Source organism: Tinamus guttatus, unplaced genomic scaffold, assembly GCF_059628265.1.
Source record: "Tinamus guttatus ecotype Peru unplaced genomic scaffold, ASM5962826v1 Tinamus_guttatus_pri_ptg000687l, whole genome shotgun sequence".
In the NCBI taxonomy this organism is placed as follows: domain Eukaryota; kingdom Metazoa; phylum Chordata; class Aves; order Tinamiformes; family Tinamidae; genus Tinamus; species Tinamus guttatus.
Genome location: NW_028289221.1, coordinates 272,263 through 293,640, shown reverse-complemented (window position 1 = coordinate 293,640; position 21,378 = coordinate 272,263). Strand labels below are relative to the sequence as shown.

General features: G+C 36.8%; 1 protein-coding gene across 1 annotated transcript in view; it reads left to right on the top strand.

Moving 5' to 3' along the window:
- LOC104571685 (transmembrane O-mannosyltransferase targeting cadherins 2) overlaps positions 1-20,847 on the top strand; it is a 134,890-nt gene extending 114,043 nt beyond the window's left edge. Inside the window, exons 12-13 of the mRNA XM_088536638.1 lie at positions 669-732; positions 20,115-20,847. Coding sequence (XP_088392764.1) covers positions 669-732; positions 20,115-20,294 — 244 coding nt within the window. The 3' untranslated portion in view covers positions 20,295-20,847. The remainder of the gene's footprint in view (positions 1-668; positions 733-20,114) is intronic.
- Positions 20,848-21,378: the final 531 nt, after the last annotated feature.

Genomic DNA, 21,378 nt, shown 5'->3' with positions numbered 1-21,378 from the left:
TTCTCAGACTGCCCAAATGGAAACGGAGCCTCTCCTATAATCTAAATAACCAGAATTCCTACTGACTTTCCTTTTACCTTTCATTTGCCCTGCAAGAAAAGGAGTCTTTCTGCAGGGAACCAAGAGATTTCACTTTGCAGTGGAAGCCACAAGAAGCTTTAAAGACTCCAGAGCTGCGTACGCACCAGGAGTGGAACTAGATCAACTTTATTCACTGCATTTATTTCTTTGAATGCTAGTGTTCTTGGGGAGGCACAGAGACATAAACTACACTATTGACCCACAGCTTCATAATATTCTATTGAGGTATGGCAAGTTTAGCAAAAACTGGGCCAGATTTTCCTCTGGCCGTGGTCATGGACTTGCCTGCCTCCAGTTTTGGCTCAGATGAGTGTGTGGTCTTCTGCATTTTTGTCCAGTGTGTACTAGTACTATTTCGTAACTGAATAGAAAATAAAGAATGGAAGGAGGGTTTTGTTAGAGGTAATAGATATTCTGAACTACAAAAGATTTAGATTGGTACACTTGGTGCATATTAGGCTAATATGCTTAAAGAGTGGTAATGGCAGAGTAATTGTGGACTTTTTATATTATTTGTAGATATGCTTTCTTTTTTAACTGAAGAAAAATGAGGTTAACTGCTGTTTTTTTTTTTCCTGTCCTGATAGACAAGCCAGTCTCAATGAAGAAGCTGAAAAGTATTACGAAATGGCAGCAGCATTAAGACCTAATGTAAGTACTCTCCTAATGCCATCCATTACTTAAATTGATGAACTTCCTGCAGTGCTGAACCCTTTTTGTTGAGGAGAAACTTGCAGCTGCACTGTTTGCTCTCTCACCCTGCACTCTGTGTGTTCTTTTAAAGGGTAATTTGGAGGTAATTAGATAAAGCCATTCATTTGTCACACCAATCACTATACTTTCTGATCATAGTGCAATATTCTAGCAACAGGTCCTATTTTATTAACATACTTCAAAAAGATTTGTAGTTTCAGGCATATTTGTCTGTATTTAAATATGTGTTGGAAAGGTGGTTCTAGTACTAGCTCTATTAAGTAATAAGGAGATAATGAAATTCTATTTCATGATCCATTTTAAATAATACATATATGTCTTTTCCTGCATGGTGAAGTTCTGGCAATAATGTTCTTCAATAAGCTTAAAATACCTCAGATGTATTTTACTGTGTACAGTTGGCAACAAACAGTTCATCCTTTGAAGTGGAAGAATGTAGGATTATATGAGAGTTCCTTTTTATAAAAATCCAGATAACAATATAATTTTTAAAAAATAATAATTTATGCAAATGAAATCAGAAAGAACTTTTGCACCATCTGTTAAAAAAGATCAAAAATATATATTTCACTTTCATCATCTTCAACATAAAGCTTCTCTTCTTCAAGCTTTTCTAAGTTTAACTCTCTAGCTAAGCGTAGTATGTATAGGGTTCATGACATTTATAAATATTTTTTTAATGATGCAGAGAGGGTAAGATGTATCTGGTTTTCACTGGACCTTTCTGGAATACAAATCTAAGGAAAAATTATGACATTTCCCATACACTTTTGTTGTTTTCTTTTTATTAAGTGTCAAATTTATTGTAATCATTTCAGGGTGGAATGAAAAGAAATCACTCAAAAAAACAGATTGTCTAGGCAGTGAGTAATGTCATGTGGACGTGGTAACACAGAAGTTCCCAACCTCCCTTCCAAAGGAGGATGGAATATAAATTGGCTGGACACAGTGAAATTCTGTACACTTAATAGCTACATCTATACTGGTAAATTAAATGTGCCCAGGACTGTTTTCTAGCATTCAGCCAACTGACATAATGGTCAGGGAGGCTGCAAAGGTCCCAAACAAAGCGGTACGGGAACTTTAACATCTTGAAAATGTAGATAATGAAGTGGTGACCTGAAACATTCCTTACTCACAACTAAACTTATTATTTTGGATGTAGCCTGTGTATCTTGGCACTGTTTTGTGAATATAAAGGATCAGCAAAATTATCTAAGCCAACATGCTAAATAAATATCTTTATTTCAAGGCAAATGAAGACTTTGTTTTGATTTTTGTGTGTTTCTAAAGAGGTGAAAACATTTGTTTAGTAGTCACATCAAAACATGAGATGTATGAATGTGATGTAAGGTACATCTGTACAGATACATGATGCTCCATAAATACTTTTGTGTGTACCTGTATAATATTAGTTGCCAAGAAATCTGCTCCCACATTCCCCCCATTCAGTGAGAATACTGTGGCAGCTCTGAAGTCCTCTGGTTTAGGCAGTGGGTTAATCTTCTTAGAACAATTGAGTGGTAAAACCAAAATGCTTCTTCTTATGATTCTTGAGGCCGTACCTGTTCATGTTAGTGAACTTTGGATCAGGATCCCAAGTAAACCAACATGTTCTGCTTTTCTTCAAGATATATATATGTTTTGGTTTTTTTTTTTTCTGCATTTCTCCAGTAATTTCTCTAGATTAAAAGTTGAAGCTCCACTTTTCTGTCACCAACTCTTCATTCTCTATACTCAGAAATGTACATTATTAATTTCTCCCTCCTTAGGATTTGACCAATGCCTACTTCCTGAGAAATTTTCAGCTAGTTCAGCCTAAAATAAAACTCAGGTTTCAACTTGCTTGTATTAATTTCATTATAAATATTATATATCATGTGTTATTGCTAATACCTCTTCTATAAAATAGCACCCTGAGGGGCAGTGAGAGGTACTAATAATACTATAAACTGTTCAATCTTTTACTGATTGCTTGGAAATTCAGGTGCTCACCTTCAGGTTATTTCCATTATTCATAACAATTTTGTCCTTAGCATGCTCACTTTTACCTCGCTTTCTCCAGTCTTTCAAGTGTTCCTCTTAGTTTTGGAGTGAAATCTTGCTTCCTACCTGCCCCTCAAGGCATAAGCGCTTTGGATGCACAAGCTGCTGTGCTGTGTTGAGACTTTCTATAGTCATTTCCAATTTAAATGTCCTCCTTTCTCTGGGGCTGTCTGCTTGTCAGTTACGACCCTGAGGGCCCTGCATATCTCAGGAGCTTCACCTTGGATGTTCCCAGGGTCTCTCCTGGGGCTAAGCAGCAATCATGCAGGAAATGGAGCTGCTATATGGCAAAGGGTGCCACGTCTAATTGACTTCGATGTGATATGCTTGCTTATTTTAACATACACAGCAGGGACATTTCAGAGCCTGAGACAGAATCAGCTGAGACTTGAGATTTTAGTATAGTTGTGACTAAGGAGACTGAACAGTTTAGGCTAAAAAACGAACAGAAGTGTTTAATTACAGAAGAAATACAACTCTGAAATTTGTATTCTGAAAAATACAAATCATTGTTTTTGAAAAGCAAAGCAACAGGATCATATTTTCACAGTATGGTTTCATCATTGAATTAATTGTTAATTCTAAAAAGTGCTGGAAGTGACATTTATTATCTTTGCAAAAATGTTTATTACACCAAGTAAATAATATGTGCCCAGTAGAGGAGCAATCAATTACAGCTAAGGGGAACTAAAATATATATCTGTTCCTTGGACATCATCTTCCCTCTTGGATGCAGTTCTGATCTGCATCTTCGTTCTGCAGAGAGTAGAAGAATTATAGCTCTTTGGTACAATAGAAGCAGCAGCTAAAATACAGCATGGACATAAAGAAAAGACAAATCTGGCTAGTATTATTCCAGCTTTGGATCTAAGTGTTCTCTTAATCATGTTCATGATTGGCTTTATTTGCAATAGAGATGTATTTAGCCTTATAGTAATTTCCAGTCAAATTTCAGAAGAGTGGTACTTTTTGTAGAATACAGTGCTTCTGTACAAATCAGAGTTGTTTTTCTTAAACTTCACTGATGAAGTGGATATTCCTCAGGTTATACTTACCTATTTTCAGATGAATAAGACTCAACACACAGTTAACTTCCCTGGGAGAGCTAAGGGGGAAGAGGAGAAGCCAGGAAGCATTTTGGGGTGGGGATGTTTTGAGAGCTATGAATCATGATTTATTCAGGACTCTTCTCCACCAACTCTATCACTAATTTAGAGATACTACTTCCCTAGGCTCTTGACCTTTTTGAATATTTCCTAAAAATTGCATTTCCACTGGGCGCGTATATTGGGATGGAAACAAAATCATTTAGAGCCTTCTCAGTGAGACGCGCATATGGGTTAATTCTAGCAGGTTTGCTTGGATGTGCTTTAATCATTGTAAGGCAGCCTGGCTCTAACAAATGCCACTGAGTGAAGAAACGGAAAGCATAAGTTTCCTGGACAACAAGACATTTTTGCAGTAATTATTCTGAGTGGGAATACTGCTGAGAAAAGTCTATATTCGGAGAAAGTTTCTAGGTGCCCTACGTCTTGTAATGTTTGCAAAGCAGGAAATTGTTTGAACATGTTGTTAGGCCCTCCAAAATGTGCTTTAAGCTCCTTTTGTTGTGGAAAAATCAGTCATCCAGAAACTCTCTTTAAAACTACCTTTCTGTACAAGAATGTCAGATATTCACTTAAGCTTCAACATTTATTCAGCTTTTAAGGCGTCACTTCTGTAATCGTACAGCATTTCTAATTTTTTAAGTCTGAACTTGAAGCAGCTGATCCTTAAAAAGTGGCTCTAGAACCGCCACATATGGCTGATAGATCTTGAGAAGAAAGGGCACTTTGAAGAGTGACCTCAAGGGTATTAAATGAAAGAAAGCCCACCAGATCCTTAAGACTTTGAGCCACCACCTTGAGCTGATTGGCTTAGAAGCATTCCTCGAGGAGATGCCATGACCTGAAAGCCACTACCCTCCCAACCACATATTAGTGCTGCTTACAATCTGGAGCTCCTGACAGCTTTAAGCCCCTGTCATCGGCACATTGTCAGATACAGCTGTTTCCACTCCACCACTTCAAAAGAGCTTGATTAAATGTCTTACTGTAACAACATACATAAAGACACACACATAGACTGAGGAGGAAAGAAAAATGTACCTATAAGCAAAATAAATATAATTTCCACTAGATGGTTTAATCATGATGTGAGGGACTAAATCATTCGTTGACTTGAAGGTCTATGTAACCAGTTAACACAATATCATATTAAAAAGCAGTTTCTACAAGAGCATCTTTTATTTTTTTTGCCCAAATCATGGAATAGAGATTTAATGACAAAGGCTCCAGGCTTGCAACAAATTCTACCTAGAACTGTCTAACAGCTGAAAGAAGAATGGTAGTGATTTCCAGGTAATTGAGTATATTTTTATAGCCTTCACATTGATAACATGCTTTCAATGCCTCCAAATGGCAAATGTTTGGAATTTATGTTTTTATTTGTGACAAGACCTCTAAAGGACAGAAAATTTACTTTCTATAGTACATATATCATATAGTACATATAGTACGTATATTAGTAATTCTTTCACTCTGCTTGACCAGCCTAGGAGTAAGTGTGAGGGAGATGGCTTTAATGCACTTTGCCAGCATTGTTAAAGGCATGTCCTTTTTTTGCCAAAGTCAATTTTAATAAAACTTCAAACACCTCCTGCTCTGTTAGTTCTGCTGCTAATGGTAGAAACGAATTGTGAAGCAGAGATGCCTGTAGCTAATCCTCAACTGGAGAAAAACTAGCACTGTTCCTTGCTTCACCAGATCCAATCTCCTCCTCATACTCCTCCAGGGGTATAGCAATTCCATCAGCAGTGATAAATGTATTGCTCCAGCAGCTCTTTTGAGAAGATCTACTAACCTCTTTTATCCAAACCCAGTTGGGGTATCTTGACATAGTACTCCTGGCTTCGGGAGCACAGTGCAAACAAAGCTCGTATAGTCCTCTAGAGAAATACTACTTGATTTCTACCATGTATTATTGCTAGTAGAGCCTGACTTTACAGTTCGGAATCTATGTTCTAAAATGTTCTTCTATCTGTTTTCTTGCTTGTTCAAAACAGTGGCCTTTTAACCTCCATGAAGAGTAACCATAGAGCCGTACTTTCGGGCAGATTCATCTTTTCATTTCTGCTCCAATTCATGTGTCAGCCTTTACAGAAGTGGGCTTTTATGGGGTTGGAGGTGGACTTTTATAGAGTGCTGCTTGCCTACTTGCCCTTACCTGCTCCCAGGTTCTCTGGTGTTGTATTCATAGCTGCCCATCTTCCCACTACAAAGACCAGCTGCTGCTAAGCATCGCATTATTTAAGACTTCCTCTCAAGCATGCCAAACTTTTCTTTCTCAATGGCATGAGTGGCTGTGGATTCCTTCCAACCCTGCAGCACTGTTGGCCTCGTGAAAATGCCTCTTTTCTCTTGTTGAAGGTGAGGGAAATAAGAAAGCTTCCCAGGATCTGGTTCTTCCTCTCTTCTCACTCTGTTGCCTTTCAAATGCTGATTCAATTGTTATGGGGCACACAGGATTTCTAGGGACTGGAAGGGATACCTTACCTCAAGAACATGGGTATGACTGATGTGAACTGGGTATTGCTGGTTGGCATACTTCAAAAGTTTGTCTTCAGACAAATATGAGAGGAGAGGCGTAGTACCAGCTCCACCAGAAGCGGAGGTAGTGAGAAAAGAAGACACTACTCGCAGATATCCAAAGCATTAAAGTGTGCTTTGGGTGGCTGTAAATTGGGTGGAATGCCCTATCTGACAGGCAGTAAAAGGTTAACACTGAGGTTTGGTAGCAGGATAGCTTGGCACTTGTCTGCCCAACTAGCAGAATGCAGAACTCGCCTACACGTTGTACAGCATGGGGAGCTTCAAGGCTGTTAATAATAATGGAGCAAAATCTGCCCTTCAAGTAGCAAGATTTTTGGATGCTTGCAGAAAAATAGTAACAGCTGCTGCTCATCTATGTTAAGAGCTTACCCAGGCATGATCTCTCTCTGCTCTTCTTGAAATAGGAAGCTTTTTAAATCTGGATTGGGCCCCTGGCCTGATTCTTGTGTTGCCAAGCAGGGCTGTGCCTGTTCCGGCTCCCTATTCCATGTGCATGAGGACTATGTGTGAGGCAGGATCCTACATTGCTTCTGTCCAACTGTTGTGACACACCCGTCTATTATTTTGAATAAAATAGTTATCTTCACGTGTTTGAAATTACCTTTATATTTGCTCACACTCCTCTTAAATATCTAATTTATTTGGTGTGCACAGTTCCCTATTTCAAGATTGGCCTGTGTACAGTCTGTTGTTCTGAATCTAAAAGTACTTCTGCTTCTGAACAGATTAATGCCAACTTTAAAAACAGCAGAAATAAAAACAAGAAGACAAAATAAAAAATAGCATTTCCCATCCCTATGAATTCTGTCAAGGGACAAAGAAAGAACACAGGCAGTTGGAAGGGGGATATTTACCTGCAATGCTGAAGCACAATATCCGGATGAGGTGTATAATTTGAAAAACAACTTACTCTGCTGTAGAAAACAGTGAATTTCCTTTGGGAAATATATGAGAATATGTTACAGCTTTATCCAGAACACTCTATGTGCATTTTCTCATGCATGCTCACAGCTCTGTGAAGGCAAGTATTGAACATACTTTTGAGTGATTATAGAAAACTTAAATCTGGTTCTCGATACTGTGATCCATTTTCATGTATTATGTATGGTAGGAAGCTTGAAATCACGTCATTACAGTTCTCAGCTTCAGTTTCATGAGACTTTATGGATTATAGGGAATTATTTTCATATTATTTTCAGATGGTACAAACAGATAAAAATGTAAGTATTGGAGACTAATTGGCTTACTCAACATAAACATGTTGTATGATCTTTGAAATTAGAATAAAGATATATTTAAATTGATATTTCTAATCAAAAATAATTTCTTCTAATTGATAACATTATCAGTGTATAAGTATTTTGTCCAAGCAATTTCTTAATGATTGAAATGAAAATCCATTTGAGTTTCTTCTGGTTACAGAGATTTTGCATTACCATTGACTTACTTAGAATTAGTTCTGTTTTCTTGCATGTGAGAGGTAAATTGAACACTGCAGTTCCTGATTTCTTCGGGTTAAATTATGTAAAAAATGGTAAGCTCTATTTAAAATAATTTTTTTCAAACAGTAAACTGACATATCCAGAAATACTCTGCAAAGTAAGCAAGAAACAAGTTGACATAGTAATTTTGAATGCTTTAATTTTTATCTATGAAAATGTTTACAGATTTGCCATAAATATTAATCCTTCTATGGCATAATTATTGCCAGAATGTATTTTCTGAGTCGTTAATATCCCTGAATTTTAAAAGGTACAGACACTTCCAACAAATGTTGGAAACAAGCAGCTATAACTTAATTTGACTTTTCTGTTTGAATTAACCCTTAGATCTTCATGAAACCACCAAAAACTTACTCTTACCAGGAATGGTTGAACTTTCTGTTTAAGATTTAAGATGAGAAAAACTCTCTGTTAATTCATATGCTATTCCCTTAGGACATAAGGAAGCTCTTGTGCTGCTTATAAGGTCTTTTCTTTACCCGAGCGTAAAATATTTTGAAAATATTTTGGTTTATGCATGCAATTTCCGTTGTGCATTCCTGTTGAGCACAATGGTAAAAAAGAAGTTTTGAGTCTCTAAATCTGGAAAAATCCTGGAGGCTTATTATTAGTTCAGTGACATATTTTCTAAGAAGCTCACTATCCTGTTATAAGGTATAGGTTCCTTTTTCTTTCTGAGCAGCTAACTGGAGATAGAATAGACTTTTTCTGATCTCACAGAATGAGTAGAGTTCCCATAGCTCATAAGTTCTCTAAGGAGAAGAAATTCTCATAGCAAGTACACCTTGAGGCATTTTATTGTTGAGACCATGATATATAAAATGTAAAGGTTTGTGCCTTAACTTAAGTGGAAGCTTTAGTGTCAACATATTATTAAGCAAACTTTTTTTTTTATGTGCCCTTATGCATTTTTATTATGCAAATCTGAAGTCTTTATCCATTGTCTACATATCATCAGTCCATCCAAATTAGTCGCACAGACTCACGGAATGGTTGAGGTTGGAAGGGACCTCTAGAGATCATCTAGTCCAACCCCCCAGCTCCAGCAGGGACACCTAGAGCAGGGGGCACCTAGTCGCATCCAGGTGGGTTTGGAAGATCTCCAGAGAAGGAGACTCCACAACCTCTCTGGGCAGCCTGTTCCAGGGCTCTGTCACCCTCACAGGAAAGAAGTTCTTCATCACACAGAGATGGAACTTCCTGTTTTTCAACTTGTACCCATTTCAAATTATTTGAATTAAAAAGGATGTGAAGTCAGTCATGTAGCTTGGAGCCCATATTTGTTTCATGTAGTATCTCATCTACATCTTTATAGACAGATTCACAAGATTACTTTTCAGGATATGAACATAGAGTAATTGTGCAATGACTGTGCTTGCACTTAAGTCTGAAATTCATTTAATGAATAATTCAAGAAGTAGACTTGTGAAATAAATTAATAGGATATCACAGTCTAGATTCGTACCGTTGATTCAAATAAAAGAGATCCTCTGGCTTCGAGATGGCGGGAGGCAGTAGTTTGGATAGATACACTCTCTTTGCTGAACTTTGGTAAGCAAAGATGGATGAACCTATGCACTTGACTGGTTTTCACAGTCTTGCCACATTGCCTGCATCAGCTGCTGGAGAGAGTACGATTGGCTTTGCCTTGTAAATGTGGCCCTCAGTGTCAATCAGAAATAAAGTGCCATGAAATATAGAACTCTCAGTAGCAGATTAGCATTTTAGAAATTAAACCATCTGTTTGAACTCAATTAAAAGAGAATCCAGCAAGGATTTTCCTAGTAGAGCATTCCAGCACTGATTCTGGAGACAATACAATGATTTTATTGTGCAATTAGAACTGATAAGAAAGTGCCTTTAATGCTCATTAAATAAACTCAGCAACACTACATACCCAGTAGGGTATTTTTCAATAAATAACTTCCTAATTTTCTTTCTAATCTGTAGTGCTGCTGTAGTTCCCATTCTAGGAATGATTTTTAGATATGGATTGGTGTGTTGTTTTTGATTATTTTTTCCCCAAGTTCTACTTATTCCTGCCACAGTTCTGAAGGAGCTAAATGGAATTGGTTCAAAACAGTTAAGACATATGACTGCAATGCTTATGTCAGTAATACTGCTTTGACAACTGTCGTATCCATAACCAATTTTTGTTATCAACACATTTGACACAGATGTTTGTTTTGTTTGTTTTGCTTAATTTTGTAGAGTATCTAAGCAGTTTTCTGGAAGGAATTAAAAATAGGAAAAAAAAAAAGTAAGATGTTTGGGATCAGAAATCTGCCTGTGAAGAGCTTTCTGCATGTTTGCAGAATGCCAGGAAAGGGATGGGTGGGAGGTGGCAGGCTGAAGTCATTTTCTTGAAATTTGTCCTTAAAAGTGACTACCGTACCAGTCTGAATTTATTTTTCCCTTGGAAAGTTTTGGTCTAGAGGTTAGATGTCTTGTAATGAGAAGATGCAGTGAGGAAAGAATGAGCAACTTTTCATTTCCTCAAAAAGTAGAGATGTTCTGGACCAGTGGGTATTGATCAACTCTGCATATTATATTTACATGACTATTTTACTGGAAAACAAATACAGTGAACCTTCCCCTTTGAAACCTATCTTCCATGTAATGAACAGCTCTATTACAAAGCTGAGGCAGTCTTACCAATTCTTCAGGTGCTCCAGTAAAGTTGTCTTCCTGCAACAGTAAGTAACTTTAATCTGACATTATGGTTTGTAACAGTGCCAGTTGCCTCAGCATCTGGCTGCCTTGAACTCACTGAAAACAATTACAGCATGAAAGAAAAGAGAAATCTTTTCCAATAAAACAAGAACGGTAAAAAAAGCAAATCCACAATAAAAACCTAAATTAAATTCCACATGAAGGTTTCATGAAGGTGAATATCTCTTAGACACCAGAGGGTGAATTATTGATATTTTTATGATGGAGTTATTTAGTGGAGGGTTATTGTAAGCCCACAAATCTGTTTCTTTTCTTTAAGTCAGACTGCATTTAAGTACAATCATAAATAGAATTATCATAGTTATTCTTTGCATATTTGAAAGATTAATACATTAATTATCCTTAATAGTCCTCTGTTTAATTCTCTTTTAAAAAATCTTGTTCCGGTAGTCACATTGGTGGAGTTTTTTATTGACTGCTTCACAGTTTGGATATTGCTTCTATCTATCCTAGAGGAAGAAAATATCTTCTAAACAGAGACTATGTAAATCAGAAAATAGGCAAACCTTTTGATTTTGGATATAAACGTGAATTTCAATTAAAAAAAAAATAGTGGGTATGGACCCAAAGTTAATTTCTGTCATATCCTGTGGAGTTTAGCAGGAATGGATGGAATGGCTGAAGAAACTACCAGTGGCTTCCAGGGCCCTGGTTTCCTGTTCCCTCCAGGCAGTGGAGGGTTCCCTGGGGCAGCTGAGAGCAAGCAGCTGGTTTCACAATGTTGAATTTCAGAGCCAGAAACTGAACTTCGGTTTTTGAGTGCTAGTCCTGCATGTATTAGTTGTGCTCTGCGCCTTGAGAAATATATATGTATATATATTTTTAAGGAAAATATTGCTCAGTAATGCTTCCTTTATCCACTTCTTAAAAACTTAATTGAACAATACAGAAAGCTTAAGCTTGCTAAACTACAGTTATTGACATGTGTCATATCAAAGGCAAACTCCCAGAGTAGTATTTTGCAGATTTACCACATAATACCTTCTTACTGCACTGTAAATGTATGTACTACTGAATAATGCATCAGCTTGGGAAAATAAAACTCCCACAGCAGAAAGTAGGTTTTTTGTTTGTTTATTTGTTTATTTGTTCTTCCTTTCACAAGTCACAACCTTGTAAAAGTGTAGCGAGTGATTAGTGCTCAGTGGTCTTACTACTAGAGATCAAAAGACAGTATTACAGAAACTGCACCCTTGAAATCTTTAAGCTACAAGAATCAAATTTAAATCCTCACTATTAACCTGGAAGTTAATAGTTTTAATATGCATATTGATTTAATTGGTAAGTACCATACAGGAACACCTGCAGGTTCCTGGCTGCCAAAAGCTCCTGTCTGAGTGTCGGTGCTACGTAGAGCATTCAGTGCTGCAAAAAGGCACAGCAGGACCTCCTGCCCCTTCCTCTGCTTCTCCAACATTCCTGCAAGTGCAACTGCAGTCAAGGCAGTGTGGCATGACCTTGATGCTCTGGAAAGTGATGGGAGCCAGATGAAAAGGATAAAGGGAAAGAAGAAAAAGATTGATGTGCAGACACTTGAAGGCCCTTTGCCTAGGGGTTTCAGAAGAGGAAAGGTGGATGGACAAGGTGTTTAAGCACCTTCAGTTGTGACTGCTCTGTAACCTAAGTACAGGTCCCTGAGCAGCACCTCATCTCAGAGTTTTGTGGTTTGTTTACAAAGTTCTGAGGGTTGTTTGCATTTGCAAAATGGCTTTGGTAACATTGCACTTATGTCATCTATCACACACTGAAGTTGTGGTTTTGGCCCATTTGAAAATATATTCTGACACTATTGATAAACAGCTTTGTTACGGAAATTGTGTCACTTGGTCTAGTGGATATCAATTGTATTTTCCTACCAATGCAGTTCTTGCCATTAGCTTTTGAGAGGGATAGTGATTGATTCTGTTGTCTACTAAAATTTAATCAAAAGAAACTCTGCCTGTTGATGGGCAGAAAGGAAGCAGAAATTCATCCTAAAACTTCCTGCAGTGCCTAACAATTTCTTAATGGCCAAAATGTTTCTTTTTCCTTTCTTTTTTATCTCTTTATGTAATGCTCAGATATCACTCTCTGTTCTGTGACTTTCTTAATAGTGGTTTTGGATGCTCTAGGACCTGTGTAACTTTGTGAGACTCTCATGCAGAATTAGTGCTCAGAGCAAGTGTGCAAAATTGCTTAATGTTTGGAACTTCCAGCGCAGAAAGCTCTACCTTGCAATTGCCAATATTAAAATAGTTTTGGAAGATGTTCATCAGTTTGATGGCACTTGTCAGCCAAAGGTGCAAAATTGTATTTGTTACTTAAACATTTCACCTAAATCTCTTGAGTCAAAATATGGGAAATTTTATGATTTTGAGATTTCCTTACAGAATTTAACTGCATTTTCAAGAGCAGAATGACAAACGAGCAGAAAGTTTAGTAACTGACTCACCTACTCAAAAACGTAAATTTAAATGGAGCACTTCATATGCCTGTGACAAACATCTTGAAAAACTGTACAAACTTCTCTGTGGACTGATGTATTTCATTAGAGTCTGGACAGAAATAGATGATGCTTCCATTCTCCACAGAGATTTTTGTTTTCCAGTGAAATTTTATTAGACTGTAAAAATTGAACTTTTTTTTTTAATGCTGGTGGTGAGCTTTAGAGCACAGTTTCAGATGATCGCATAGAGAGTCCTCTGAAGATTAGTTAGGTTTGATTTTGTTAGTATGGATGACTATTGTAATTGACTCCGTCTCTGTACTGCTGGATGAAGTAGAATATATTTAGTTGTTTGTTTTAACATTTTCTTTTGAATTAATAGCATGGTTTATCTTTCTTTAGGCAGTAACACAGAATCATTTATTTTTCTGGTTTCCAGTGTTCAGAAATAAACTATTTATGTGCAAAAATACGCATTTATTAAGAGGTTCAATTCCATTTTAAAATGCCCCAAGTTTTTCTTAATAGCACAAAATTCTGCTGCTCTCAGATTTTGAGCAATTTGGCAAATCTCTTTCAGAATGCTATGATAGACAACAATTCCATTTAGGAAGCCTCTCACTTGCTGAGAAGACTTTAATTAGCACACAGGGCACTGATTGTTAGGCAAAGTAAATAAGTTGTTAAATCATAATCCTAACTAGATGATAAAATGATCAAATTGCAGCCATCAGAGCACAATCGCATGTCTATAAACAAAAATTGAGTCATTTGAAGATTTTTTTTAATGAAATCCTAAAGTCCTAGGAAAACTGTGTAAGGTTGTCATATGTTATACAATGATGAAAACATACGAGCAGGAAAGCTAAAGGACTTTTTAATTAAAAACACTTTGAGGCCTGGAAAACTTTTGAATTTTTTTAATAAAACTGTAATATTAAATACTTAAGATATATGTTCCCGTTTAGATTTTGCTATGGTAATACAATTGAGTTATCTGAAAAACAGTACATCATGGTTTACATATAAATTGAAAGAGTTACTGCTAAGAAGTTTTTAAAACATCAATCAAAAGAACTGATGCATAGCCACTGGAGAGAAATCTAGATATATAGAAAATACAAATGTAGGAATATTAGCTGTCAGTATGATCTGCAGCCTTTAGCATTTGTAACACATGCATTTGTTAAATTGCCGATATATAATACAATATCCTCTGAATTCATATAAAGGCGAATAGCAGATAGCTTTTCAGCAACAAGATGTAACATATATCCATATGTGTTTTTTTTCAGTTTTGAATAACTTCATTTATAAAACTGTGAGCATTCTCTGAAGGTTAAGATGAAAAAGACACTGGCAGGGGGAAACATTGGCTGGAGAATATGAATGCTAAAATGTCTCCTATTGATGTGATAATTTGAGAAGTGAAGTAGGCTGCTTGATGCTTCCCTCTCGTGCCAAGTCGCAGAACTCTTCCCGACTCACAGCTGTGGATTTCCTTTAATGAAGCCGATGCCTAAACCTACAAGCGAGCCAAATGATTTTATGGTGTGCTTGTGGGTAAAAGATCTCATCTTTCTACCATCCATAAATGTAGAGAAAATGGTAGAAAAGCGTCATTTGCTTTTCTGCAATGTGTCTAAAACACAAGTGTGTCTTGCAGTGTATCTAAAAACAGAAACCTCTCCAGCAAATTTTCAGAACAACACAAGATGGGATACCTACGAACAACTTATGTGTTCGTTTTCTTTGCAATAGAGAGGTACAAGCGACATGCAGTTTGAAATGTCCAAATGAAAAAAGAATTACGTGACTTAGCATTACGTAACAACATCAGTTGTTAAAGTCACCAGATGTTAACACAGACTGTTCTTTGCTTCTGCCTCGTTAGCTTGATGTATTATCCTAGCTTGAGACTATTGCATCTAACAGAAACTATGTATTTTCCCTAACTACTTTTTCTTGTGTTCTTTTTTGTTGTTGTTGTTGTTTCTTTGTTTGTTTTGATTTTGATCTTTTTTTCTTTTTTTGTTTTTCCTGAAGAATGTCTTATGCTCTGGACATTAATAATTTGTTACTTTGGCCAAAATACGACTACAACCGTAGATGAAGTCATTTGCAAGAAATGTTAGAAAACAGTAAATATTTATTTGGTTATTGTAACAGTCTTAGGTTAGTGACTGAATCCAAGGCTCCATTTCTCTCTAGCGTTCAGGCTTGTTGCAGTGGTATATGTTAGTTAGACTCAAAGTAATTACCCTGGGACATGGGTTCCTTTTACCTTTGAGATGCTTAGGTCCATTTGTGTCTAATATAGTTTGGGAAACTGTGCTCCTTGAAATGCTTATTCAAATTAGTACTTGCCAGGAGAATGTTTTTTCTCTCCATTGCCCAATTTCGCTGTTTAAGCTGAGAGCTGCTGTTGACACAGAAACATATTTGCAAAAACCATGCATGAATAGACTTTCAATTTAAAAAATGCACTTAACTGTCAGAGGGTAGAAGTTGCAGAGTGTTCTTCCGTTTTAAGACAGGGTTTGGAAAGATGCTGTTTGTTTTGTTTCGTCTTCCAGCAGACCTGACTACTCTGCTGTCTGGGCCAGTGGCCCAGAAAGTCCCTCACAACTGTGAATTTTATGCCATTTTATTTCCTCTCAGTGATAAAATTTGCCATACATCTTGTAATCTTGTTCCAGAATGCCTTTTGTGCCAAGCTCTCTGTCCCTAGGCAGTTTACTGTCTGTCCCTTTGTTGTCATCTTAGCCAGCTTACTGGTAGTTGGCATTTTCCTTACGATTCATGCAGTGTTTGGAATGAAACACCAGTCATGATATATGCAAACTGCGGTTCTGAAGAGATGACGCAGTCTCTTAGCATTAAGGCTGCACTAGAAAACATGTGTCTCTTTTTGCAAGGAGTAACTGGCACTTCATTATCTGGCAACACTGTGTTTTTGTTATATAAAAAGGTCTACTTGCATGTGTCATTCCTTCTTCTGACTATGGCAGTATCAGTGGAATTGCATTGGAGAATGTGATCTCTGTTCACATCAGTTTGTAGGAACTCTGTCTCCGTATTTCTCTCCCTTGCATGTGTATCTATGCATACCTCCCATACCTATACTTTAAAGAGGCATCCTTACAACTCGGGGCAGCCACTAGGTCACGGTTTCACTCATGTTCTGCGCTCTGTGAGAAGTAAGTGCAACCCCTAAAATGATACTGTTGTTCACAGCTATCTTTAGCAATAAACAAGGATCTGGTGACATTTTGATTGCCTCGGAGAATAGGATGCTGTGCTATGGTAGTGACTCTGGTAATAAAAGTTTAAGTGAAAATTCTTACCATCACACAGTAGGGGGTTAAAGAAGGCCTGACAGCACATTATGCCATGGTCACTGAGAAGATGAAGCAGTCCACCATGATTAGCTTTCACACCGAGTGATCTATTTGGCAATTAATACTCTGCTGTTTTACTGCTTACTCACTATGGTACTAGCTATGTGTCTTATGTTATCTAAGAGAAATATCTGAATTCCACAGCTGTCATGCCTACAATAGGAAGCTATCTTCTGTTTGGGACTGTTTTTCTAACACTTGGCGTGGATGGAGCCAGAGATGAAGAACAAGAAATAAGTTTATATCTATTATTAATATATAGTGTGTTTTCAGGTCTTGGTTTTACTTGGTTACATCGATATAAACTTGAAAAACTCCACAGAATTATGATGAATTATTTGGGATTTCCCAAATAATTATAGGGAAGAGTTTAATTCATTATAGTGAAGAGTCTGATTCATGTTAAAGTTTTTGTACACCCCAGGACTCTTCTCTTATTTTGGTAGTATGGAGAAAGTTTGAAAGAGTTGTCATCAGTATAACCCAAAAATACCTCAGGCAAGGACATTTGTGTTTTTTGTTATTCATTAGCTACCCTACCAGTCTCTCTCCTCCCCTCAAAAAAAAAAAAACTAAGGAAATAAGCACACCACAAGAAAAATGCAAATAAAGGGAATAATTCCCACTAGACATAAAAGACAGCATTTATAACCGTAATAGAAATGCCAGTCAGCTGCTTTGATGTAAAGCATCTGTCTCCAAAAGGAAATGAAGGAAGGCCTGTTTCTCCTTTCAAGTCTCTGAAGTAGTAGGTGGTGTCATTTGTTATACAGTGCTACAAGTCCTATGTTATTGGACTGGTAGCTGCCGACTGCTTTTGTTAACATACTGAAAAGTTTTATCAGCTGTCTTTAATAAAAGACAATATATGTGAAGGGAAACTATAGCAACTGTGGCTTGCTCTGTGTCCTCAGTCCATCGTTTATAGCTGTCGGGGGATGATGACACTGATGTACACTCGTTCAGTCCCCCCAAATCCTTGTGACTTTTGCAGTAAGCCTAAGCAAGTGAGGTGACTGAACCCCTACAAAGTTAGGCAGTAGCCTAATCCTGGGTTCTTTCTCCTTTGAAACATGAAGGAGATGGTGTGAACTTTCAGCACCGTTTGAAATGAATTACCAATTCACATACTGCATAGATGTACTTCCCTTGAGCATAGTGGTCTAAAATATTGTTGGATATCTAAGAAGTAAGGAATAATATGTAGAAAATGGAAATGCTTAAAAAGCATGTAGTTATTTTTTTTTTCTTCTAGATGTTTTTGTTGATTGCATTACTGAAATGATTTGCCAAATTAAAGAGATGATGGCAGAAGAAGGGTTCTCTCAGCTTACATATAAGTTGCATATAAGGCTTATATATACAAGTTTCTGTAGAATACTGGGTTAACACGATGTACATACTTTTGGGAAGAGAAAGGACAGGAAGGCAGAGCAGGCAACAGAGAGGAGTTTTTCTTTCTTCCACCCAGACAATGTGTTTGTGGACATCCTAGAATTAGAACTGAGCACATTTTGAAGTGTATGTTACTTAATATGAATTTTTCTACATTTAAAGTTATTTAACCAATATCTATTGTAAGCTTTGTCTAACTTAGCACATACATGCAGAATTATATTTCAAGTGAGAAAATAGTTATATATTTATAACAGATCTCATGCTCATATTTGATCCATAACCTCTAATTGGACCAATATGGAGCACAGCAATTGGGAATGGACCATTTTACTCATGATCAGGTATAGAAAATTCTCTTACACTGCAGGAGAAAGGCCAAACTTTCAAATATTTCAGTGTAAAAATACATTAATAAATTAATAAAAGAAATATGTGACTATTTAGACAGTCCAGTCATCCATTTACTGTGAAGCTGTTCCCTTATGAGTCGTTACTTGCCGTGTTTCAATTACCATCCAGAAAGTCTTTAATTAAGGAATGTACTATTTCATTGTATGACTGACTGCAAAATGGGAGTTGTGGTAATGTGGCTGCTGCTATGTGTTGTCCTCAGCAAAGATTACATTTCAGGAGCTTAGTTTTCCTTCTCAAACAGAACATAAAATAAAAACAAAATACTTGAGATTATTTAACTTGAAAATACTACATAAAGTCAGACCGATGGGTTGTTGGGGTGAATTTGTTTGTTTTACTAAGACCCAGTAGCTGAAGTAGGGGAGAATTTTATCTGCCAGGGTTAAGCATGAAAACTTAAATCTAAAAATATCATGTTCAAATTCCACTGGCTTAATATTATGGTATTTACAGTAGTCATGACAGAACTCTTCTTTTTTTTTTGGTGAAATGCCACAACTCTGAAAACCAGTTGGATTGTTGAAAACCATCCAAAAGTTAATCCGTCACGGTCTTTATCAGTTTTTACGAGGCATGTCTGAATAGCTCAGTAGAATCAGGAAGAAAGTTAAATACGCAGGACAGGCCTATTTTACTGGCCCTCTGCCTTCTGTGTTCTTGAATTTGTCACTGAAGGGCATCTAGAACATAGCTGGCTTTCCAAACAGTTGCAGTTTGATCTGAACACTGCTAAGAGATCTTGAAACCTGTGTGTGTGTATGGATGGATTTTTATCCCATTTTCTTTGAAAGCCAAGGTCCTGCTTTGGTAAATGACATCACTAAGCCCCTAATAGCATATTATGTGCAAAAGGTAGGTTAAGGTCTGTTCTTCTCAGCTTCAGAAAGCTGCTTTTGTAATAACTGTAATAACTTTGTAATAACTGTTAACTTTGTATCAACTAGGTGTGTTTAATGACCACAAGTGACCTATTAGGTCAGAGTGGAACAATCTAAAGGATAAAAAACAATGCAAATGGGAAACACTTTGTCTCAGCTAAAGAAAGCAGGAAAAAAAAATGCTAAGTCTTAGTGGTGCAAGAGCTTTTTAATGGGTTTGTTATGAATTCTTGACATATTTGTTATTAAAAGAGCATGCGTTTTCACCATTGTTAATTTTGCTCAGCCATTCATTAAGAAATAATTGCCATAGCCTGAATCTAAAAGGGTATCCCAGGACTCTTGAACATCTTTAGAAACTGAGGACAGATTGTGTTTTCTACTTGTTATAATTAAGAAAAAGAGAAGAAAGAGATGAGTTCCAATGTGTTAACTATTCCCACCGATTATAAACTCTTTATTGGCAATGGGTTGAATTAAAATTAAATTCCTCTCTTCAATCCACTCTTGGACTACTTTAATTTTCTCTTGGAAACTAGACTGTGTCGGCATTGCCACATGTAAAGCTTTACGAGATCTGTGTTTTCTCATTAAAGAGAGAAGTCTATGTCTGTAGACACCAGAGCTTGCCCTGTTTAAAGCACAAAGTACATAGTTAGCAGCTGTTCAGAAACTTTTTCCTGTTATCTCTATTTGCTTAAATTGCTAAATTGTTTCCATGAAATGTCTGCAAACATAAGGGAATAATTTGTGTAAGTGGAAGAAGTTTGTCTGACAAAAAAAAAGAGGACTTTAAAATATTCTTAATATTTCTCTCTCTTTTTTTGTTTTTGTTTTTTTTTTGGGTTTTTGTTTGTTTGTTTTTGTACCAGTATCCAGCTGCCTTAATGAATCTTGGAGCCATTCTCCATCTCAATGGTAAACTCAAAGAGGCTGAAGAAAACTACCTCCTTGCTCTTCAACTTAAACCTGATGATGTCATCACTCAGTCCAATCTTCGCAAATTGTGGAATATTATGGAGAAACAAGGTTTAAAGACATCCAAAACATGATGCTGAGAGCTCTGTGAACTTTTTTTTTCTTGAACTGATCAAGTCCCAAGCTAGAACTTCCACGAAGTTGTCTGATCACAGAGCTCATTGAACTTGACTGCAAGGATCGGAGGTCTGAATTGCTGCTAGGAGAAGCTGTTCTGCTTTTTTGGCATAGTTTGTTTTTTGCCAGATGAAAAGAAAAAGGGAGACTTTTTGAGGAATTCGTAATGGACTGAAGTGTTACCCTGCAAAAATGTGTAGAACTGTAGCACTTAAACGAGGGTGTTTTGGTGTACTTGGTAAACCGTTGCAAATCCCATATTGCTCATTTTTGTGTGGGTACTTGAAATGTATACTGTCATAGAAACGCTAAGGGAATATTGTATAGTACACACTAAGCAATATGGGAGTAAAAAGTGGTAATAGTAGGTTAACATATTTTGCTGAGACTGTAACTCATTAAAATGTATACTAAATCCAGCGTGTTTGCAGTTTGTCTTAATGCTGCTGTATCTCACCTTAGGACCACTTGCTTATCAATTTCACATCAATTTATATGACCAATTTTTTTTTCAAACTTGTCGCTTGTGATTAGATGACAGTATTCAAAATCGGTTTACTGAGTGTACACATATGATTTCAGCTTGTTTAAAGGTGTGATGAAGTTTTTTTAGGATACACAGTCTAATGGCTATGGGTTATAGAGAATGACAGATATGTAGGCAAAAAGAAAAAAAAAGTTGGAGATGTTTTTAATGTCTTAACTTATCAATACAAACAACACTGATGTTTGCCCTGGTACAAAATGAGCGTGGTCAGTTTGTCATCTTAAGAAAATAATAATAATTTGGTGTTACAGAAGGATGCATTTGAATCCTTTACCTTGCTGTCAATAAGACTGGATTTAAACTTAGCCAAATGAGATTTGAAAATATTAGTGCTTGAATATGCTTCAAATGAGATTTCATCAGCAACTTTGAGTAAAGGGAGTGAGACACATTGAGGCTAGCAAGTAGCTGAAGGGGTTGGATTTTGTTGAATCATGCGCAGTGTAGATAAAGATCAAGAGAAACATCAAAGATGGCCAGTTACTTTTTCCAGT